This window comes from Typopeltis vanoorti, chromosome 16 (genome assembly GCF_054136105.1).
Source record: "Typopeltis vanoorti isolate ZY-2024b chromosome 16, IOZ_Tvanoo_1.0, whole genome shotgun sequence".
Classification (NCBI taxonomy): Eukaryota; Metazoa; Arthropoda; class Arachnida; order Uropygi; family Thelyphonidae; genus Typopeltis; species Typopeltis vanoorti.
Window position 1 is genome coordinate 80,423,455 of NC_143564.1, and position 24,986 is coordinate 80,448,440.

A 24,986-nucleotide genomic window follows, 5' to 3' on the forward strand; every position below is an offset into this window, starting at 1 on the left:
GTTATCAAGATGCAACTTATACAATTCCTGGACACTAGTAATGATCTCTTATTTGTGTTGTTCCACAATATCATGCGTGTTCCTTGCAGATATATACCAGGAAATAATGATGAAAAGTAGACAATTTCATTCCCTTGCTCATCCCCAAAACACTGATCCCAAGGTCAGAAGAGCAGAATGAAAATCTTAAGAATCTCAAATTGTAAAATGCTTTGCATTCTGACAAAGATGCTTTGTTTCTTGCTTTTCCCAAATAAAATTTGTATTTAAATAATCAGTGGTCACTACACATGTTTGGCACCGCTCTCTATCTCCAGAAAGTATGGTAAGTATAGCTTTAGGTGGAAGGTTAATTTACTGGAATTATCCCAGACTTACTGGAAGCATGAAGTGACTTGAAAAACTTCCATGTTTGGTCTCCAGTGAAGAATTTCTAGATTCTGTAAACACACAATAAAATAAATAACTCTTATCCCATCCATAATACTAACATGCTATAGGTTTACAACTGGATGGGAGTAATAAAATAATAATGAATGCTACTGAGTGCTGTAACTGCAATGTAGTCACCACCAGTACATATTTGTTAACATCTTGATTACTATTAGCTTCTTGAGAAACATTGCAGCTTTTTATCACTGTAGAAGAGAGGATATAAAAAATTTGATTTCATTGTCAATTAAGATTTTCAAGCTTTTATTTTCACTGATTGCTTTTAAATTTCCAACTGATAACCAAATATGCATATCCAAACACAATCTGTTTTTAGCAACAATTATAAAAATTCACATAAAGAATATATTAAAAGGAGCCATCCTTTCCTCTAAAGCAGATTTAATGATCTCTCAAGTATTTCACTATAGCAATACCATTCTATTATGTGGGAGGGATAGATGCAGCTAAATTGACATTAAAGTATGGATATCTTGCCTAAGTGATTAGACTTAAAAGTTTTCAGGTGCCTTCTTGTATTGGAAGCTGCAGCTTTCAGTATAAGAAAGCTCAAACCAGCCTGGTTGGCTGAGTAGTTAGCATACCTGCTCTCCAACCAACAGACTGTGGGTTTGAATCCTGCTGTGGACATGGATGTGTGCGATTGTCTTTAGGTGGGAGATGAGTTTCATCGCCCAGTGTGAGATCACTCCCACCCTGCTTACTGGAGGTCTGAAGTGACTTGAAAAAGTTCTATGTTTGGTTTCTAGAGCAGGGTTTCCAAGCTATGTAAAAAATAAATTAAAACAAATATATATAATTGATAAAAATAGAAAACAAAATATCCTTAGCCCATCTACAGTACGAAATGTAAATAAGTTCAGTAATAACCTTTCGTGGGTGGGAGCAACATAAAAAGAAAATCACCTCCAGTTGGTGAAAGAATTTCAGGGTGTAAAGTTTAATCTCATCTGCTGGCAAATTCAGTTCACTGAGGTGATTTTTTTTTTTTTAATATTTCAGTGCCATCAATACTAATTTTAAAATCACTCCAACAGGATTTTGGCTGAGACATTTCTGTAGTTCAACGATAGCAAGTATAGCTTAAAACAATGTTTTCTACGGTGAGAGTATACATAAAAATTCATGAATTACAGTATACTTATCTTCATGATACAAACATCAGTATTTTTTTTTTTAATAACTTACTTGGAAGTTTGAAGTTTCAAGACTATTCCCATGTGCTTCTGACCATTATTACTGGTTTCCTGTGTTCTTTCTGAAATATGCATAATACAAATTAGATCTCAAAATGCAAAATAACTGATATTAAAAGTAAACAGTAATAAAAATAATAATAATAAAATAAGGCCATGACAAACAACTGCTATGCATTTTCCTTGCCACAAGACACCAATGGACAAATGCCAGCATCACGTGGCCCTAAACCCTAAGTCCCTCATTACTGTCTGTAACAGTAAGTTTTATGGTCAACTGTTTTGATATATATACAGTTAAAAAAACAAATTTCCAGGAAGAGGAATCCTACTTGCCTCCACCAAGAATCAACTAACTGAACCGGCTAAAGGAAGGATTAGAAAAAGTTACTGTCTATAAATAGAAATGAACCTATAATATTCTTCAGACTGGCCAGCACTATGGATAAAAATGCCATTTCTAAGAGGCTACACAGGTAGCCTCTTAGAAATTTTTAATCAATTCCACATAAATAAAAAATACAATTTACATTGTAAAATATGCCTATATGATTTTTACATTATAAATAATTATAAACGAATATTTGGCTAAAACAAATACTTCAAAATTCTCATAATCACATCGGTTTCTTGATACTCCCAACTAACTATGATAGCACTACATGAGTAAGTTTACATTATTAATTTCCTATCCACAATTTTCCTCCAATATTTTGTCATAGCTAACATTTCATGCTTCTAAGGCACTTCTGATAGAATCAATCCACCTAGACCTTAGTCTTCCTCTAGGTCTCTTTCCTGCCATCTTGGCATCAAACACCTGTTTTGCTAACCTTTCCTCACCCATTCTATTTAAATGGCCATACCACCTTAGATTAGTTCTGCTTACATATTCTTGAATGCTAACAGTGTCAAGTTCCTTTTTAATATCTTCATATTTAATATGATTCTACCATTGATGCCATTAATTCACTCCCCTAATTTTTCTTTGAACTCTCATGTCTGTGGTCTCTAGTCTTTGATCAAGTGCTTTATTTCTAACCCAACTCTTAGATCCATAACTTAAAACTGGTTTGAACACTGCTGTGTACACTGCTAGTTTAGTGTTTTGGCAAATTTCTCTTTTATTCCATATAAATTTATTCAACTGGCTACCCACCACACCAACTTTGCTTATTTTGTTGTCTGTTTCCAGATTTAACTTGCCATCTTCACTAAAAACTATGCCTAAATAGCTGAAATATTTTACTTGTTCTATAGGATCTCCATTCAAAATACAGTTAAAGTTTTTGTGCTAATGCTTATTTTCATAATTTGATCTTTTTCTTGAGAATTTTTGCCAAATATGTTACAGGTGTATTCAAATGTAGTTAAAGCATCCTGGAGACTTGCACTACATGTGTTTAGGAGTGCAATCATCTGCATTAAGCAATCCATATAGATGATGAATATGAGTGGAGATAATATGTATCCTTGTCTTACCCAATTTTATATCAAATGAGCTTCCTGTATTTCCTTCAATTCTAACTGTTAACTGACAACTTAATTATAGACTATGTATTGCTCTTTATAATATTCCACTCACCCCATATAATCGTATACTTTTGAAAAGCTTTTCACTGGAAACCTTGCCATGTCTTTTCCAGATCTACAAAACTTAAGTACAGATCCTTGTCATATTCTCACAATTTCTCAACAATTTGTCTTAAAGTGAAAATCTGATCTTGACAACCTCTATTTGGCTTGAACTCAGTTTGTTCTTCTCCAAATTTCTCTTTCACAATCTTTCTTAACCTCTTTTTAAGTATGCTTGCATAAATCTTACCTGAAACATTTAATAGAGAAATTCTTCTGTAATTCTCACATTCAGTTTTATTCCCTGCATACTTTTTAATGCATACTATGACAGCTCTACTCCAATCAATTTCAACCTTCTGCTCAGGCCCTGTGAATTATGCAGTGTAGCCACTCCTAAACTTTTATACCTCCATACCTTACCATTTCTGGTCAAATATCATCTACTCCAGCTGCCTTTCTATATTTCAAGTTTTTTTTTATTGTTTTTTTTTTTTAATTTATATATATATATATATACTTTTTTTACCTCAAGTATTGATATGTAGACATCTTTGCATTCCTCTTGAAAATTTTCTAGTACAGTTCTGTCAATGGTTGGTTTGTTTAAGTCTTTCAAAGTAATTACTCCAGATATCTAGAATATCCTTATCTTCAGTTTTAATCTCACCTTTTTATCATCTTTAATTCCTTTTGCAGTACTCTTTCCTCCATTTCTAAGCTTATTCAAAGCTTCCAGAACATTTTGTCACCTTCCATACTTTTACCAAAGTCTTCCCATAACTTTTGTTTACCTATTTTTACACACAGCTTAGCTCTCTTACATTTTTCTCTACATTCTTTCATGGCATATGCCAACTTATTTGCTAAAAACATTCTGTATGCTTTCTTCCTGTCCAGGACTGTTTTTTTAACATCTTGTAATCATCATTAATGTTCTTATTTTTCTATCTTTGCAGACAAATTTACCACCTACCTCCCTAGCTGAATCAATGACTTCTTCAGAGTTTGCCACTGAGACGCCAAGGTTTGGTTCTTCTCTTCAATTTGTTTCATTTTTCTTCGTAATGTTTGTATAGTTGAGTCTACAATTTACTTGTAAAAGCTACTCAAAAACTCTTCTTACATACTGTTCTTTTCAATGTGATATTCATTTTTATCCTGCTTAGTACTAAGTAATGGTCACTTCCAATTTCGAATCCTCTGTACACGCTTGTATCCTAAACCATCATGATGGTATCACTATCAACAATGGCATAATCAATGAGGCTTTTCTTATTTCTTGTATCTTCTCCTCATGTGAACTCGTGAACATCTTTATGTTGAAACAACTGAGCAGAAGTCCAGTAAATGCTTACCATTATTATTAGCTTTGCCTTTTTCTCCAATTTTCCAAAAATGTTCCTATATGCCTGGTGGGATTCATTTCCTACTCCGCTGTTCAAATCCCCCACAAGGACCATATTTCCCATTTACATTATGTTAGCTGCCTGTTCTAATGAATCAAAAAATAAAGTAGCCAAGGTAACTCACAGGATTACTTGGTTATCAAAGAACACATTAACAAGCAGAGACAAGGGAGTTATCATTCCTCTTTATAAAGTCTTAATAGGACCACATCTGGATTACTGTGCTCAGATCTGGTCACCTGGGTTTCTTGGGGATAAGGAAGTGGTGGAGAAGATCCAGAGCCAAGTGACCATGATGGTGAATAGTCTGTGGAATGCTCCCTATGAGGGGTCTGAGGATCGTAAAAGTTGTCTGATAAGAGAAACTAAAAGGGGGTGGGGGTTTGTATATAAGTTAAAGGATTTTATATGGGGAAATGTTTCAGGGGAAATGTTTCGGCAATGGGCTAGAGGGAGCAGAACAAGAGGTCATCCCTGGAAGAGTGTGGTGAATGAATGGAACTGGTTGCCTGAGTCAGTTCTAAGTGCTTTGTGTGTTAATGGTTTCAAAAAGATATTGTGTTGATAGTTTGGATCTCCCACGATGAGTCTTAGGATTATGGGAGTGCCCATGCAATAATAATAATAATATACATCTGGAATATTATATGCACTTTTGCTCTCTACTATTCATCATTCTTTCTCTCTCTCTCTTCCCCCCCCCCATATGCAACCTACCACTAGCCAATTAACACATTCACAAATATATATATTATATACACACAATAATGTAAAAAATATATGCAATTGATTAAAAAAAAATCCTTAACCCTACAGACACTACAAAATCTAGTATCGGATTGCAAATAACCTTTCGTGAGTGGAAGCAACATAAAAGACTTCATTCCTGCAAACTATGGGACCAGAGTGTTATTGCTATCTTCAAAGCATATTATTTAAGAAATAAATGCATTTCTTCAGGATATTACTGCTACTGATGATAAGATAACCCTCAAGACTTGAAAGATTGATTGATTGTATTATGGTTTATTGGCACTAGGACAGCAGAGGCCATACTGCACCATATCAAAGGTTACAGCAGTGACAAAAAATAATCATACAGATAAATTAATACATTATGTACAAAAAAGTTACATTAAGTAATGCAGTATCTACACATAAATAGAATTTCTAATCAAATGTGTTTGTATAAAAAATTCTTTGTGAAAAGTTAAAAACATCGTGCAATTTGTCTGCGTCTGATAACATTTGTCTGAGTATATGGCCCAGACAGATAAAAATTTCATTTCTCTCTCATGTGAAGTGCTGGTAATGGTGAGATGTGTGTTGCCTTTTTTGTACACAGATGAGTCATCAGCCCTCAGTAAATAAGAATATGTAAGACAAAGCAAGAACTTCTTCTCATTTGTTTCTATGTTAGGTAATTGCCAATGCTTAATTTCAGGCTTAATCTTATACAGTTTGTTCGTCAGTATTGATGCCATGACGACTGCCATTGTGCAATCAGCTTTCTGTATATGGGACTATCAAAGAGTACACTGAAAACGTATGAGCTGATCTAACAGCCGCAGTCTCATTTCTCTTATTTCCAATGTGGCTGGGAATCTAGAACAACCAAATATCAATTAAAGGTCTTCATTTTGTAAAACAGTTGTAAAACCTGACAAGGCACTGGATGTGGATCATACACAGGACAGGAGATGGTCTGTAATGAACTCAGCGAGCCTGTATAAATTACATGCTTTTGGTAGTGGTTTTCTTTTATATGCAGCAGTATCCCTTAATACAAAGGCACACCTACTTTTGGACATGTATAATTCTAAGCATTGGGAAAGGCCACTACCCAGACCGGTTTCAACCTTTATTGAGGTATCAGTTGAAGTGCAGGGATTCCACTCCAAAAACTCTGAATGATCTACAAGATCACTAACTCTGAGTAATACTAAAGGATCATTACTAAACTCATCACCTGAATCACTCCAGGACAGGAAGCTCAGCAGTGACTCCACCCAGTTAAAGAAAACAAAAACCAACCACCAAGCAGAGCCTCTCTATGTCTCTCTACTCCATGGGAAGCAAGCTACCACAGTGGAAGCTAGACCCAGAAGGGATGTCAAGGTTAAAGTAATGCAGAAATCATATACTTCCCATGCATAAATAGTGAAAAGGTGTATCATCTTATTATTAAAACACTCTGAATCAGAGAAGTTGAAAGCTTTTTCACTCAGTTATACTATAAATGAACGATGTTCAAGAAATTATATTCTTGGTGTAATCCAAGTGTAAGCATACAAAATTTGTGTGAAGTATCTTCGCAACTAGGCTACCTGTATATAAGAGATTAATGACTTCACATTGATTGCTTTAATATCCCTTAATACAAAGCACATCTCCTTTCCTTTGCATTAAGGGAAATTCAGCTATTTAAGCACAGTTTTTAGAAAAAATAGCAAATGAAATATAGAAATAGACAAGAGAATAAGCAAAGCTGATATGGTGAAGAGCCAGTTGAATAAATGTATATGGAATATGAGAGAAATTAGTGAAAACATTAAACTAGCAGTATATAAGACAGTGTTCAAAACAGTTTTAAAGGTATGGATCTGAGTATAGAAATAAAGTACTTTATCAAAGAGTAGATATTGCAAATATAAGGATATTGGGAAGACACTTTACATTATTAGTATTCAGGATGGTGTGAGAGGTGCTAACTTCAGGTAGTAAATAAAATGGGAGAGGATAGGTTAGCAAAAGTATTTTTTTGTGGGGATAGACGACATGATACTTTTTTCACTTTATCAATCTGCCTATACCACATTCCAAGTAGATTGATACAATAAGAAGCATCTTAGAAGACTAAAATGGTAGATATGACAATAATGGAGTGTTGACAAGTAATAGACTAATTCAGAGGGAAACTGGTGATAGAAAATTAGTAATAATGCAAACTTAATCTTGCAGTACTGTCATATTAGCCTGTACTCCCCTTGATGGTATGTATCAGAAAATTGATGATGCTATCATATGCAACATTTCTATTTATTTTATTTTTTTATTATTTTTTTTTGATGCTGTAAAAATAGTGCATCATCTGTGCCATTGTAATATTGTATATGATACTTATATTCTTTAATTTTTGATTGTATACCTTGTTCAAAATATATACTTATTTATCTTGTTTATTTCAACTCACTTAACTTATTATACTTAACAGTCGTGACTCCGTTGTTCTTAATCCTTGCTTGATTTAGTCTACTACAGTTAATCCTTTCTTTCAATTAGACTCTCCCCCTTTCTCAATGTCATAACTATGCTTAATCACTTGCACAAATAGGAATTGCCTCTGGCTGGAGTCAATCCCTTTGTCTAAACTGTAAGCGTTTTTCTATATTGATTTCTGAAAAATTTATTTATTTATTACGACTGCGCCATCAGAAATTGCATATATGACTTAAATATCCTTCCATAATAAAAACACTCAGCAAAGCATGGAATTATCTCTTACACTTATCACTATATCAAGCAACACAATACTCTATTCTTCAGTCGTGGCTACTTATCTCCCTAGGTCACACAGGTTCGGTCTTTTTATGAGAAGTGCATTGGTATATAGGAATCAGGCAAGTTATTTGACAAACAAAGCAATTTATTCATGCTAATTAAACTACAATAAAGTTAACACTAAGCACACAATCTTTTTCCCGACTATACTTCTCAGCAATATTAACTTAGATCTTAAATTATCCAATCTAGTTCATCAATTCTCCTTCAAGTAAACAGACTAAGGTAATATTTGTGCCTACACCTAAGTCATACAAAATAACAGACCTACATGTACTATACCACAGGCAAGCTTGGACGATAAATAACATTACGCACTTTAACTTTTACCTTGTAACAACGCTATCTTATCTTACACAACTAAGGAAGTTAATTCTCAATGGTTAGCTAATTGCCTCAGTCCTGAAGTAATACTAACAAAAAAACAGCTAGAGCAATCTCTGCCAAAATTTCTGCCTCTAGTTAAATCACATATAATAGACCTTACTTGGTATGTAGTCATCTAGTCCACATCAGTAGATCCTTGAGATCGTTATCATCTTCTTCCTTCCGATATTGCGTACACACACACGGGCACTGTTTTCTGATATCGAAGAGGGCACTTCCACAGGCGGAAATCATCAGGAACCTTGGTGGCTGGAAATTCGGAACTTACTTTCTACACTGCATAAATGACCCATCAGCATCTTCGGGCGTCTGTTGGCTGGAACGGGGTCCTTTGATCTAGAATCAGCAGGACATACTTGAACCGAGAGCCGGAACAGAAACCTGGGCGAAATCGAACTTATCCAGCGACAACAATCAAAATGACCTCTCCTCTTAAAGTGGTCTTGTAGCGAACTACGGCTGACCTTCTCCACAACGAACCCTCTTCATGACTACTGACCTTCCTCGAAAAAAAAAAAAAAAAAACCTTGTCTGATAGTGCTCAACTGACCTTGGTTCTTGCTACTCTTTTATTACCCTGGGTATTCATAGAGGTCTTTTCCCTCCACCTTTTAGATTGCTGAATTAAGGTAGGAAACCCCGAGCATTCTTGACCTTCGTGTGTGCGATGGCCCTAGGTCTTATTCTTAATCCCGTCTGGGATATTTCTTTGTCTTAACAATCTATTGTTACAATTCATTCAGACATTTTTTTCTTGGTCTTTTGATGTTGTACAGCAAATCAATAGTTAAATATTAACCAAAATTACAAGTATGTTAAATTAATTTGAATTCCTGAGTAAAATCGGTACAGAAAGAATCTAATCTAAAAATTCTGTCTATACAAGAGTTTACAATGCATTCATTTATTGGTTATACTTTACAATTTTCTCTGGTTCTGTGTTCAAAATTTTATGAGATATTGCTATCCCCTTGATTTCTCTTTATGTATCTTCAGAATTTGATTCATTTCACCATTTTTATAGTTTGCACATACATTTATCATCATCATCAAATTTCTGCCATGTACCCTCAAGGGATGTACAGGATATGATAGTACTACATGAAAAATTTACATCATTACTAACTTCCTATCTACAATTTTCCTCCAAATCAGTCTGTTACTTGTCAAGACTCCAACATTATCAGATCTTATATTTCTATCGTCTAAGGCACTTTGTACCATATTAATCCACCTATATCTTGGTCTTCCTCTGGGTCGTTTTGCTGCCAACCTGGCAGAGAACACTTGTTTTGCTAATCTTTCTTCGCCCATTCTGTTTAAGTGACCATACCACCTGAGATTAGCTCTGCTAACGCATTCCTGGATGTTGACAATGTCAAGTTCTTTCCTAATATCCTCGTTTTTAATATAATATTGCCATTGATGCCATCTGTTCATGCCTCTAATCTTTCTGAGGACTCTCATATCTGCGGTCTCTAGTCTTTGGTCAAGTGTTTTACTTCTGACCCGGCTCTCAGATCCATAAGTTAAAACTGGTTTGAACACTGTCTTGTATACAGCTAATTTAGTGTTCCGACTAATTTCTCTCTTATTCCATATGAATTTATTCAATTGACTTCCTACCATACCAGCTTTGCTGATTCTGTTGTCTATTTCTATATTTAATTTACCATCTTCAGTAAAAATCGTGCCTAAGCAGCTGAAATGTTTCACTTGTTCCACAGGTTCTCCATTCACAACACAGTTGACATTTTCATTTATTCTGCCTATTTTCATTGTCTTTTTATTGCTGACCTTCATACCATATCTATTAAAACAGCTATTCAATTTAGTCAGAGAATCTTGCAGATTCGTAGCGGATTTATTTAGAAGTATAACATCATCTGCATAAAGCAAAGAGCTGACATTAACATCTCTAATTTCGATATCATGTTTAATACCACTTTCCTTCATGATTTGATCCATATAGATAATGAATAGCAGAGGGGATAATGAACATCCTTGTCTCACACCAGATTTAACATTAAACCATCTTCCTGTACTTCCTTCAATTCTAACTGCTGACCTACAACTCAAATAAAGACTAAGTATTGCTTGATATAATGCCCCATTGACACCATATAACTGTATTTAGATCCCCAACAAGGACCAACTTTTCCTTTTTCATTGTGTCAGTTGCTTTTTCTAAAGCCTCAAAAAATTCCTCCACTTCTAACTTAGTAGAACCTTCTGTGGGACCATAGGCACAAATAAGTCTCATTGTTCAGTTCCCCATTCTCATATTTGCCCACATTACTCTACTTGAGACTGACTGACATTCAAGAAGATTAGCCTCGTATTTTGTGTTGAATACTATGGCTACTCCTTCTTTTCCTTGACTGTCATTGCCTGAATATAACATTTTGTATTTATTGCTCAGAAAGATCTCACCAGTTTTTGTCTTTTTTTGTTTCAGTCACCCCTATTATGTTGATCTGGTACTTATCTCATTCCTCAGCTACCTCCATTTCTTTGTCATTCAGACTTCTCATGTTGATAGTACCGATCTTTAACTCTGCTGATGTTGAGTTGGAGTTTGTTTTCAGATTTGTTCCAATAGCTGAATTTTCGCTGTTCGCCCTGGTTCTCTGGCAAAAACAACAGGGGTCTTGTTTAACCGGGCGACGCCCCAGCCGGCATGAAATTTTGTCATGTCATACCATCATTTTTTATTTTGGTTAAACCAATAAGAATACAATTTGATCGGCTAAATCCCAAATTGCCAGCCCATCCTCGTTCGTTCAGTATCCAAGTAGATACCCAACAGGGTACACCATGAGAAGGTGAGGTTTGGACATTAGGTCAGAAGCCCTGATCGGTTCTCCACATTCCTTTAAAGGCTATGTGGAGGTCTCCTCTCAGTTATACAGCTTTGACCCTTAAGCACCCCACATACATTTATGCATTACTTAACAGGTAATACTCTTATTGCAGATTAACACATCCAAATAATCTAATAGCCTTTATTGCAGATTCTCATATTTTGGTTTATATTTTACTGTTCATTTATTATTACTATGATTGTGACTTGCATTGTCAGGGTTGATGAGTGATATGTATGAAGAAAAATGTACAAATGTTTTCAGAAGAATCAGTCAAGCAGCTTTCAGTCAGCAATAGACTCAACTGTGTAAATGTCATTGAAAAAAGTCTGAAAACAAGAACCAAACCCTCACTGGCAAACTGAAGGATAATTATTTGGCCAGAGAGACTAAGCTGAAAAATAAGCCATCATATGCCAAGAGAATACTAAGTAAAATGTAGTGAAACAGGAGTCATGGAAAAAGGTGAATAAGAATACAGCATATAAATATCAAAGGTAGCAGAGTATTACAGAGACTGTTGAAGAAATTAGAAGGGGGGGAACTAAAAACAGATATTCTGCATACATGAAATAATTATTTTGAAGGCATAGATTACATAAAGTCACAGATTAGTAGAAAATGCATATCAACATTCATCAGAAATCTGAAATGGATAAAGGCAGCTGGAGTAGATGGTATGCAACCAGAAATGTTTGCATGTGGAAGGGTATGAAAGTGGCTTTTACAGTTGCAATACTGCATAATTTAAAAGACCTGGTCAATGGTTGCATTCCAAATAAATGGAGAAGACATCAAAACTCAATTGTGATTTCTTAATGGAAATCAACTAACATCTAGTGATACTAAAGTTCAGCCTCATTTGCCAACTACATCAGGCAATATGAACTTCCATAAGGAGGACAGAAGATTCTTTCACCAGATTCTTGTTAAAATGTTATTAACCCTGGAATCCCTGCTATAGGATCTACTCTAATTCAAGATTTCCTTGATTCATTTTATAGCCATCACTTGTTGCCCTTACCACTCTCCTAATACAGATAACCATGTTGACTCTTTGATCATTTATTGTAAAGTTCATTTCATACAATAATTACCCAAACTGTGATTTTAATGCTCATAGATCAAACTGGCTTCTGTTTTAATTTCACAGATCAAGCTGGAAGAGAAGCCAAATTATTTGCTATCACTAATGATCTAACACAAATTGTTCACTTGCTAACAAGAATACCAAATTTGACCAGTTGGGAGAATGATGAGCTAATCCTCTTAATTCTTCCAACATCCTGGACCTTTTCTTAGCCTGCTCTCCCTTCAAATACACTAAAGATATTTTGCTCTCATCTTAATAACGCCAACCATAACTTGACCCAAGCTTCTTTATCCACAAATTGCTTTTCTCCAAGTCATTTCTGTTCTCCTAATCCAAATACCTGCTCCAACACCAAATAAGTGAAATATTAACTTGAACGAGGGCCTTCATTCCCCACTACTATAAAATTTACCTCTACCCAAGCCCTGCTTCTATAAGAAATGTTCCAAAGCAACCCAAGATATATATATATATATATATATATATATATTTCAGTATATATTCAATGCTTAAATTAAACAATCCAGCTTCTGACTCATCCTACACTGCAGCCAAAACCAAGTGCAAGAAAACCATCAGCAAAACTAAACCAGAAGCAGAGTTTATTAAATGCCAAATACCAAAAGCTTGCTCTTGATGAAATGGCAATTGTACCTTGTCTCTTGCCAAGGCACTTGGACATTTGCCATTCCTTGTTTCTACCTCAAGATCCAGAAGACCAAGATCTGGGTAAAATGAAAATAGTGCCTTAAATGATCAAAATGTACAGATCCCAAATCCTATTCTCCATGTAGAATAATGGTCCACCAATATAGTAATTATATACAAGATCTGAAAATGCCAAAGTCATGACAGATTAATTTGGAAGAGCACTTAATAGAATGTTAGTATAGTTGACTCTCACTATAAAAAACTTGTAGGGATCACAGGAATTGCTTCTTATAATGAACAGTTTGCTAGAAAATGTCATAATGTTTTAATTTTTTTCCTTAATATTTTTCATCTCTGATGCATTATCAAAATGTACTTCCTAATCTTAGTAAGTTGTAGGATATTTGTATTAAAATTCAGATATCTCACAAGTTTAAAATATACAAATGAATTAAAGTTAAAAATTTAGTAATGTGGTATTAATTTATAAAGTTGTTAGTAAAAAACATGTTTCTTTTTGTATGTCACAGGCAAGACATTTGAGATATTGTATTTGTCTACTGAAGTCTTCCTAAGATGTGAAATACATCTAAGAGCTGTCAAAAGACTGTCACATTGACACCATTTGTATATAGCCATATGTTTATGAAATGCTGTCAATGATGAGAGAAGCAAAGTTACTGCTGTAATTCATTGTGAAAGTGATTAAATGAACTTACCTCAGTATATAAAAGATTATAAAATGAAGAACAGTTATAAATTCTGGCTGTTTCATTGTGAAATGATAATTAAATAAACTTTTCAGCACTCTGAAGAAAGAACTTTGTTGTCTCAAGCCCAGTGCAGGAAAGCAGTAATGGCAGCCCACAATGGTGGACTTAAGTGGAATTTTATCAGTTGCATTTCCGAGAATGTGCAGAAGCAAACAAAGAACATTATTTTGATAAGTGTTCAGCTGTTTGGGGAGTACAAAAGGAAGAAAGCAGGAGAAAACTGAAGTTTCTGTGTCTTCTACATATGAAAACTAAACAGAAATTAGTAGAAAAGTTAGAAATGAAAGAGAGGATATCCTTGTAATCCATGTGAAGTTCATTGTAGTCATTAATCCGCATAGGATTTATTTCAGTTAAAGCTGAACTGAACTTAATTGATTTCCAGTTCATATAGAATGGGCCCAGTAAAGTTAGTTTTATTTAGGATTCTCAGTTGATAAGTGATTTTTAACATTTTATTATGGTTTTAATTACTTTTTCAGAAGCTTTCACACAGAAGGCAAATTTCTTCTTAAGTGTTAAAACTGTTAATAAGGTTAGAAGAATCTTGTCACTTTCATATATTATTGCACAACCACCTCCATGGGGGTCCTAATATTCATTGTGGAAGACCACAACTATGAACACAATATCTATTGCACCTCTCATTGGAATCATTAACAGACAAAGCACTCACAACTGACTCAAGCAATCCATTCCATTCATTCACCATTCCCCAAGCAAAAAATCTAATCCTTACACTCTTTTTAACCACTCTTAACCAACTTCCAAGGATGCCCCACTCCAGCCAAGTGCTGAAATATTTCCTTCGTATTAATCCTATAAAATCCTTTAATAACTTAAATGGTTCTATCCCCTCCCCAGTATGCCTATCCAGCAACTTCTGCAACCCATAAACCTTCAATCTATCATCATACTGCATATCATCATCAAAGGTCATACTACACCATATCAAAGGTTATAGCAGTACACAACAATCACAAACATCCATGCCTGCAGTGGGATTTGAATCTGCGACCTGTTGGTTGGAAAGCAGGTATGCTAACCACTTGACAACCACTCAACTAACCAGTCAGCTTCTCCACCAGTTCTTCATCCACAAGAAACCCAGGTGACCAGATATAAGCACAGTAAGCTGGATGGGGTCATATCAAGGCTTTATAAATAGGAATGATAACTCCCTTATCTTTGCTTTTAGTATGTTCTTCAATAACCAAGTAATACTGTGACACTAGCTACTTTACCAATATGTCCTCTGAACTTCAACTTGATATCTAGTACTAACCCCAAATCCCTGGCTTAATCAATTTCTTGGAGTACAGTTCTCTCAATATGATACACAGATTGTAATAGTCATATCCCAAAATGCATATTACACTTTTCCACATTAAATTGACGTCAATTATGTTCTGCTATACGGTTTATTTAATTCATTCTGCAGGCTCCACATCACCTTGATTAATATCATCACTGAGAAAGAGAGTGATAATAACTAATGAATCCTTATGCAGGTTATGCAGAAAGAATTAAGTAGAATTTGTGGACCTATGGTCTGATATAGTATTTTTTTTATGTAGTACAGGAAAACCTCGCTTAATGCAAATTTGATATGCACGATAATCAGTTAGCACAATTAAGTGAAATGATACTATTTTCCGAATTAAGCAAGTGATTAATCAGTCATCATCATCGTCAAATTTCTGATATATATTCTCCAGGAGTATACAAGATATGATAATACTACATGAAAAATTTACATCATTACTAACTTCCTATCTACAATATTCCTCCAAATCAGTTTGTTATCTATCAAGACGCCAATATTATCAGATCTTATATTTCTGTCTTCTAAGACACTTTTTACTGTATCAATCCATCTATATCTTGGTCTTCCTCCGGGTCTCTTTCCTGCCAACCTGGCAAAGAACACTTGTTTTGCTAATATTTCCACTCTCATTCTGTTTAAGTGACCATACCATCTGATATTAGCTCTGCTAATGCATTCCTGGATGCTGACAATGTCAAGTTCTTTCCTAATATCCTCGTTTTTAATATGATATTGCCAGTGATGCCATCTGTTCATGCCCCTAATCGTTCTCAGGATTCTCATATCTGCAGGCTCTAGTCTTTGGTCAAGTGTTTTACTTCTGACCCAGCTTTCAGATCCATAAGTTAAAATTGGTTTGAAAACTGTCTTGTATACAGCTAATTTAGTGTTTTGGCTTATTTCTCTTTTATTCCAAATAAATTTATTCAGTTGACTTCCTACCATACCAGCTTTGTTGATTCTGTTGTCTATTTCCATATTTAATTTACCATCTTCACTAAAAATCGTGCCTAAGTAGCTGAAATGTTTTACTTGTTCTAAAGATCCTCCATTCACAATGCAGTTGTTATTCTCAATGTTTCTGCCTATTTTCATTGTCTTTGTCTTTTTAATGCTGACCTTTATACCATATCTATTACAACAGTTATTCAATTTAGTCAGGGAATCTTGCAGACTTGTAGCAGATTTATTTAGAAGTATAACATCATCGGCATAAAGCAAAGAGCTGAGATTAACTCCATTTATGCTCCAATTTTGATATCAGGTTTAATACCAATTTCCTTCATAATGTGATCCGTATAGATAATGAATAACAGAGGGGATAATGTATATTCTTGTCTGACACCAGATTTAACATTAAACCAGCTTCCTGTACTTTTTTTCTTCAATTCTAACTGCTGACTTACAACTCAAATAAATATAATCCACCATTAACACCATATAACTGTAGCATTTTGAATAGCTTCTCTCTTTGCATCTTGTCATATGCCTTTACCAGATCTACAAAACTTAAATACAGATCCCTGTTCTATTCCCATGATTTTTCAACTATCTGTCGTAAAGTGAAAATCTGATCCTGATAGCCTTCATATGGCCTAAATCCAGTTTGTTCTTCACCAAACTTCCCTTCCACAATCCTTCTCAAATATACTTGCATATATCTTACCAGGAACACTTAGTAATGAAATACCTCTAATTCTCACATTCAGTTTTATTTCCCTTTTTTATATATGGGTAGTATGAGAGATTTACTCCAATCATCTGGAATTCGTCCCTGTGTCCAGACCCTCTGAACTATGCAGTGCAGCCACTGTAAGACTTTTATACCTTCATACTTGAGAATTTCTGGTCAAATATCAGGCTTTTGATAGCTTTTTCTACTTTAAGTATGGATATGTATTCCTGACTACATGCCTGGTCAGTGTTTTTTACCACTGTGCTGTCATCACTGCTTGTTTCATTTAGCAATTTTTCGAAGTAATTACTCCATACTTCTTTTTCTCCTGTTTTCATGTCACCTTTATCATCTTTAATTCCTTTTACAGCACTTTTTCCTCCATTTCTGAGTTTCTTCAACAACCTCTAGAATATCTTGCCACGTTCTTGATATTTATTTTCTATATTCTTACCAAATTCTCCCATGACTTTTGTTTACCAGTTTTACAGTGTTTAGCTTTCTTATATTTGTCTCTGTATTCTCTAAGAGCACAAGATGACTTATTTGCCAGTAACTTTTCATATACAGTCATCCCTATACTTACGTCAGTTCAAGTTACTTCCTTTCAAAGATACGTCCGTGATCCCATAAGAGAATAAATAACATTTTCGACCATACTTTCAAACAAGATGCAAGTAAGCATAAAGTAAAAAGGTTTTTATTTAGCAACAATGCAGTGGCAACCTCCCTCGGCAGTTGGCTTCAACAGTTCCTCTGTTGATTTTGTTTGAAAAATATGTTATTTGTGTATTTATTGTTAATTATTTCACAATATTTTGTGTAACATGGCCCCTACACGCCTATTTAAAAATACTAGTGAAGAATCACAGAAAAAGAGGTGAGCAATTGATCTTGAAAAGGAGTTGCAAGTTATAAAGCAACATGAAGCTGGTAAGCCAGTCAGCATGACAGCACATGACTTTGGATGGTCTTATTCTACAGTGATGACCATTTTGAAAAATAAGGATAAAATCATAGAGATTAGGCTGTGAAAGGATCTGCTTCCATTAAATCGACGATAATGACGAAGCAATGATAAGGTCCTGTCAGTGATTGAAAAAGCTACTTCCATCATGCATAGAGGACCTGAACCAAAAGAGCATACCCCCTTAGCACTATGACCATAACCGCTAAGGCACTAATTCTCGTCAACATGTTGAAGGAGAAAGCAGGGCCTGATTACGACTATGAATTCAACGCTTCTTCCGGTTGGTTTATGATATTCAAGCAGCGTTTTGCATTGCATCATGTGAAAATATATGGTTAATCTGCAAGTTCCGATGAGAATGTGTGTCAAGGAGTTTGTTGAGAAATTGGATAAAATTATTATGGAGGAAAATTCTTTGCCACAGCAAATACTCTATATGTATGAGACCTCCTTATTTCGGAAACAAATGCCCTAGCAGACAATTCATCCACAAAACGCTAAAATCTATGCCTGGTTTTAAAGCTCTTAAAGACCATGTTACGATTCTGTTGAGGGAGAGGGGGGGGGGTAATGTGGCTGGATATAAACTGCTGAAACTATTTGTGTTATGGCAGAGTGAGAATCCATGCGCTTTCAAACACATTAGGAAGCATACTCTTCCAGTTCATTAGCGGAAATATAAGAAGTCGTGGATGACTAAAAATTGTTTGCAGATGCCTTAATCAACTGTTAGGCGAGTGAAATGGAAAGCTACTGTATGAAAGAAAATGTAGAATTTAAAATTTTAATAATTCTAGATAATGCTCCATGTCATCCGTCTTATATCGGTGATCTTCACCAAGTTCAAGGTCATGTTTCTCCTGTCAAACACTACTTCACCGATCCAACCAATGGATCAGAGAGTTCTAGTAGTGTTTAAGGTTTATAACCTATGGAGAACTTTTTCACAAGCCATTTCTGCTAATGAAGGAAACGACCTGAATCTTATGCAATTCTGGAAAGCATTCAATATTTATCATGCTATTAAAAATATTGCTGTAATTTGGGACAAAGTGACCTCTTAATGCATGAGTGGCATATGGAAAAAGACATTGAAAAGGTTTATGCACAATTTTTGAAGTTTTGAAAAAATCAAGACCTTTGTACCTTGAGTGAAGAAATAGTGGGACTAGCAAACACCTCAATCAAGAAGTGAATGATGACAACATAGTTCAACTCATAGGAAATGCCCCTGAAGAGTTGACCAACAAAGAAATGGTCGAACTGGAGAAACAAGGTGTTGCAGAAGAGGAAGAATGAGAAAAAAGAAACAAGGAGAGGTAGTTAAACAATTCACAGTGAAGGATCTTACAGAAATGTTCTCTGAAGTTAGCGATGTTCTCAAAATGGTTGAAGACATCATAAATGTGTATAAACACATTTATGATGAAAAGAAAGAGGAATAAGCAAAGCACATCAGACATTTTCATCAAAAAACAAAGGTTACACCAGGAGAGTCCAGCCTAGTCCTTCACATAGGGAAGGTAATGAAGATGTGATTGTGGAGGAAGATTTGGGTGATTATTCTCCTTTTTATAGTGGCAGTAATGCACAGTACAGTTTTATAATAAGGTTTAAAAATTAAAAGGACAGTATAGTTATTACTGTCAAGCCCTAACCCCTATAACTCTGTTGATTTAATGTATTGATTTAAGTCCAAACCGGCTTACATCCTTCCTGAAGGGACAGAACCCCCAGCGTAAGTCAAGGGATGACTATACTTTCTTCTTTTCCTTCACTGCCTCTTTAACTTCCTGTGTCTACACTGGAGTTCTGATTTTTCTATCCTTGCAGACAACCTCACCACATGCCTCTCTGGCTGAATTAATCAGTGTTTTCTTCAGGGTTTGCCACTGAATCTCCAAGGTTTGGTTGCTGTTCTCAAACTCTTTCATTTTTTCTTGAATAATATTTGTATATTTTAGTCTACAGTTCATATCTGAGGGTTGCTCAACTTTTATTCGCTTTAAAACTTTCTTGCATGTTCTTCTTTTCAATATGAAATTCAATTTTATCCTTCTCAAGACTAAATGGTGATCACTTCCAATTTCAAATCCTCTGTACACTCTGGTGTCCTGCACCAGGGAGAAAACATCACTATCAACAATAACATAGTCAATGAAGCTTTTCTTATTCCTTGCCTCTTCTCTCCATGTGAATTTGTGCACATTTTTATGTTGGAACATGGTGTTAGTAATAACCAGTCCATGTCCTGAGCAGAAATCCAACAGATATTTGCCATTATTATTAGCTTTGCTCTTTTCTCCAAATTTTCCCAAAATATTTTGAATATCTGACAATCATTTCCTACTCTGGTATTTAGATCCCCAACAAGGACCAATTTTTCTGTTTTCATTGTGTCAGTTGCTTTCTCTAAAGACTCGGAAAAATTCCTCCACTTTGCCTTAGTAGAACCTTCTGTGGGACCATAGGCACAAATAAGTCTCAATGTCCAGTTCCCCATTCTGATATCTGTCAACATCACTCTACTTGAGACTGCCTGCCATTCAAGATAAGCCTCGTATTTAGTGCTGAATACTATGGCTACTCCTTTTCCTTGAGTGTCATTGCCTGAATATAACATTTTGTATTTATTTCTCAGAAAGATCTCACCAGTTTTTGCCTTTTTGTTTCAGTCACCCTATTATGCGCGATCAGTACTTATCCAATTCCTCAGTTAGCTCTATTTCTTTACCATTCAGGCTTCTTATGTTGAGAGTACCGATCTTGAACTCTGGTGATGTTGAGTTGGAGTGGGTTTTATTATTTGTCCCAGTAGCTGAATTTTCACTGTTTGCCCTGGTTCCCTGGCGAAAACAACTGGGACCTTGTTTAACCGGGCAATGCCCCAGTTGGCATGAAATTCTATCATGTTGTACCATCATTTGAAATTTTGATTTAAGTCAATAAGAATACAATTTTGTCAGCTAAATCCCAAATTGCCAGCCATCCTCATCCATTCAGTATCCAGGTAGATACCTAACATGGTGCACCACGAGAAGGTGAGGATTGGACGTCAGGTCAGATGGCATGGTCGGTTCTCCACATTCCTTTATAGGCTATATGGGGGTCTCCCCTCAGTTATATAGCTTCCACCCTTAAGCACCACATGATTAATCAGTTAGCATGATTTTTTGTCACCAATCTGCAGCGAGTGGAAAAGCTGGAAGTCATTAAGAGACATGAAAGTGGCGCTAATAATAAAATGATTGTGTGAGGCCTGGGATACAGCAAGTACAATGTTTGGACTATTAAATAAGAGCAAAGAATACAAAGAACAAGGAAAAGTTGCTACTGCTTCTTTAAGCATGCAGATCACCCAAAATAGCAGCCATTTAATGATCAAGATGGAACATCTTCTATCACTATGAATTGAGGATTGTAACCAAAAAAGAATACCTCTTAGTACAAGGAATATTTCAGGCAAAAGCTCTCAATATTTTTACATCATTATAAGAAACCAAATTTCAAGAGGAATGTGAAAGCTTTACTGTGAGTTTTGGATGGTTTGACTGTTTTAAAATTTGAGCTGGACTGCATAACAAGAATAACTGGGGAATCTGCTAGTGCTGTTAAAGATTCTGTGGCCAAGTTTCCTGAAGAATTGCAAAGGATAATTCAGGAGGGAGATTAAGATGATCAGCAAATACTCAACGTTGATGAAACTGGTCTCTTTTAGAGCATATGCCAACAAAAATTTTCCTAGCTAAAACTGAAGCATCTCAATCAAGATACAAAGTATCTAAAACTTGTCTTACACTTTTGTTAAGAGGCAATGCAAAAGGCGACTTTAAACTAAAGCCTATGTTAGTTTATCATGTGCAAAATTCAAGATGTAACATTATTGAAGAAATCAGCACATTTGGAAAAAAACTTGTTAATGAACTGGATAATGAAGATGTGAGAAACTTGCTCAATTCCCATTCAGAACAGTTAAGCAAGAATAATCATTTTCAACTAGAAGAACAATTTGTATATGAAGAAGATAAGAATTGCAAACAAGAAGGGAATATTACCACAAAGAAGCTAACTACAAAAGAACTTGATCTAGTTTTCAATCACATTGAGCATGCAAAGGAAATTTTGTTAGATCCTGATATGGAACGAAGCTTCAAAGTCTGCTGAAATCTTGATAAAGCAATTGCCAGCTATCGCAAATTGCATCACAAGATGAAAAAGTTGAGCATGATTCAAACATCTTTACTTAATTATTTTGCAAAAAAGTAGTTCACTCAAATGTTTAGACGTTAAATAAAAATTTGAGCAATTGATTTTTATTAACTTTGATGATTTTATCCTCTAATATAGCTTATACTATAATTTTTTCCAAATTTATGCTAACTGATGGATGAATTATAATTATTCCTATTGTTTATTGTATTCGATTAATGCAATTTCGCTTAACGCGCATAATTGATGGATTAATTAATCACTTTAAGCGAGGTATTCCTGTATTTAGTATTTTTTACCCTACCCAACTTTGCATCATCAGCAAACAAATGAATATCTAAATTAAAATTAATTATTTCCTATATCATTTATGTACAAATTAAACAGCAGTGGTCCAAATCCAGAGCCCTGTGGCACACCAATAATTACCTGCCTTCTGGATTCTGCTCCTCCATATACTACTTTTTTGGTATCTATCCATCAGCCACCTTTTATCCATATCGCTCATTTCATATCCATCCCTATTTGTTGCAATTTACATAATAGAGTTCCATGTGGTATCCTATTGAATGCCGTTGCAAAATCCAGTAGTATCCATTCCTGGACAAAAGGAATGTAGCCATTCCTTTTATCCAATTCAACTGTCACTATTATAAAAAATTAATATATAACTGAGGCATGATCCCTTCACAAAGCTATGCCGTCCCTCAGAGTATCATATTCCTATCCCGTTCCTGAATTCTCGTTTTGAGCAACTTTTCCAGTACTTTTACTACCACCCAAAGATACTGATTGAGTTGTAATTTGCTACCATAGACTTAGATCCTCCTTTATGCAAAGGAATTATTTTTGTCCACCTTCCACTCTCTTACAACTTTGCCAGACTTAAACAGCCTAGGCAGAGGCAAAGCCAGTTCCCTTGCATATTCTCTTAAAATGCAAGTTGATATCTGATCTGTATTTGGCATTCAGATTCTGCAATATCCAAAACCCCTGCAATTTATCAACTTCTATTCTCACATCATTCTGCATCACCTCTGCATAACAATATCTTCAGTTGGATGATATACCCTTGCAAAGTGGTCCTATCCCGTTCCTGTATTCTCGTTTTGAGCAACTTTTCCAGTACTTTTACCACCACCCAAAGATACTGATTGATTTGTAATTTGCTACCATAGACTTAGATCCTCCTTTATGATCACTCAGTAGCTGAACAATTTCATCTGCACTCAAAATTATCTTTCCATATTCATTCCTCCTCCTACTTGCAACATAACAAAAAAAAACTATCTGGGATTTCCTTTTGCCTGTTCATTAATTTCTTCTCATAATCTGATTTTGCCTTCCTTACCAGGCTGGTCATCATCTTGACCAATCCTTATTGTTCATGAGTTAGCTGGTCACCTTTCTCCATACCCTCTACAACATTTTCTTTTTTTTTTTTTTCAGCTCATGCTTAATGATACTACTCATCCATCTAACTCCTTCCCAATTTACCCTCCTGACCTTGAGTATTCAAGTGGGGTGTGCAAGTTGTTTCTTGCAGATACCCCTTGACTATCTCCCATGCATTGAACATCCTTCCCTTGCAGATCTTTATGTTGTGGTACTGCTTCAAGCTGTCGCTTAAGTGCATTATAACCTCCCCCCCCATTTGTAGTTCTACATATACTCCCTTTTAACTAAACTTTCCATGTTTGGCTACCTCCCAAGTAAAGACCACATGATCACTTTCCCCAAATGGAGGCAATGTAGACACCTGAGTTATGGACAGGTCTTCTAATCCTATAACCAGATCCAACACTCTTGTACACTGGGTCTTCTCTGTCATATTCTGATTTAAGTAATCATCTCTACGGAAGTGTATAAATTCCATTTCCATCTTACTATGTGATCTTTCCTCCTTCCAACCTATATCACTGAAGTTGAAGTCCTCCAAAATAATCACTCAACTTGCATTCATTCTACTAATGTGCTGATGCATGCCTTCCAAATCATCTTTGGCATTCCCTGGTCTACAGCAGCAGCAGCAGCAATCAATTTTATATTTTGTCCTATTGACCTTAATCTCACATTAGATCGCCTCAAAAGGACTACCATCTGCCAGACAACTGACTCCTACTCTTGTTGGTTGCCATTCCTGCCTTCTCTATCCTCCTCGAAAATACTAAATCCATCACAGTCTATCCTTGTGACTACATCATTTGCTGTTAGCCAAGTCTCACAAATGCCTATAACTTTTGACAAGGTTGCATTAACCAATGCCAAAAACTTCCTCTTATTTCTGATTATTCTGGCTTTAGCATATAGAAATTCCAGCATCCCATTAGGCATCAACTATCTTTACATCCTGAACTGATTACCCTATTCAATATTTTTGTTTGAGTAACTAAATTCTGCACTTGTTGGTCATTCTCATACTTATTTGCTTCATGGGTGCCTTCACACACACACACACACACAGAACACTTGTCTGCATCCACGCTAATTTCTGTAGATTTACTGACTTTACGCTTCCACACCTTCAGTGAACAAAGCATAGTGTTCTGTGATTTAAGATGCAACTGCTTCTCATGTATTACTGTCATATAGATAGCATTTTAATGTTAGTTTTTCTCCTGTGTGAATTTAAGAGGGAACAAAAATTTCTGTAAGAAGCAAGAAATGGAAATTCCAGAAGTGAAGTCGAAAAAGGACAATATTTTTGGTTCATGTGAATGAAAAGAAGTTGTGCCCATTAGTGTTTTTTCTTGTTGTAATCTGAAGAATATGTTGGCACTTGCATAGATAAGTTGTGTTGATTTGATGATGTACATATTTGTGTTATTTGCAAATCAACATCA

The 24,986-nt window shown here is 35.3% G+C and overlaps 1 protein-coding gene across 1 annotated transcript in view; it reads right to left on the reverse strand.

Annotated features, from left to right (window-relative positions):
• The window catches only part of LOC150098155 (SURP and G-patch domain-containing protein 1-like), a 292,494-nt gene that overhangs the window by 254,377 nt on the left and 13,131 nt on the right, over window positions 1-24,986 (reverse strand). Inside the window, exon 3 of the mRNA XM_090406236.1 lies at window positions 1,642-1,711. Within this exon, the coding sequence (XP_090262362.1) occupies window positions 1,642-1,711 (70 nt within the window). The remainder of the gene's footprint in view (window positions 1-1,641; window positions 1,712-24,986) is intronic.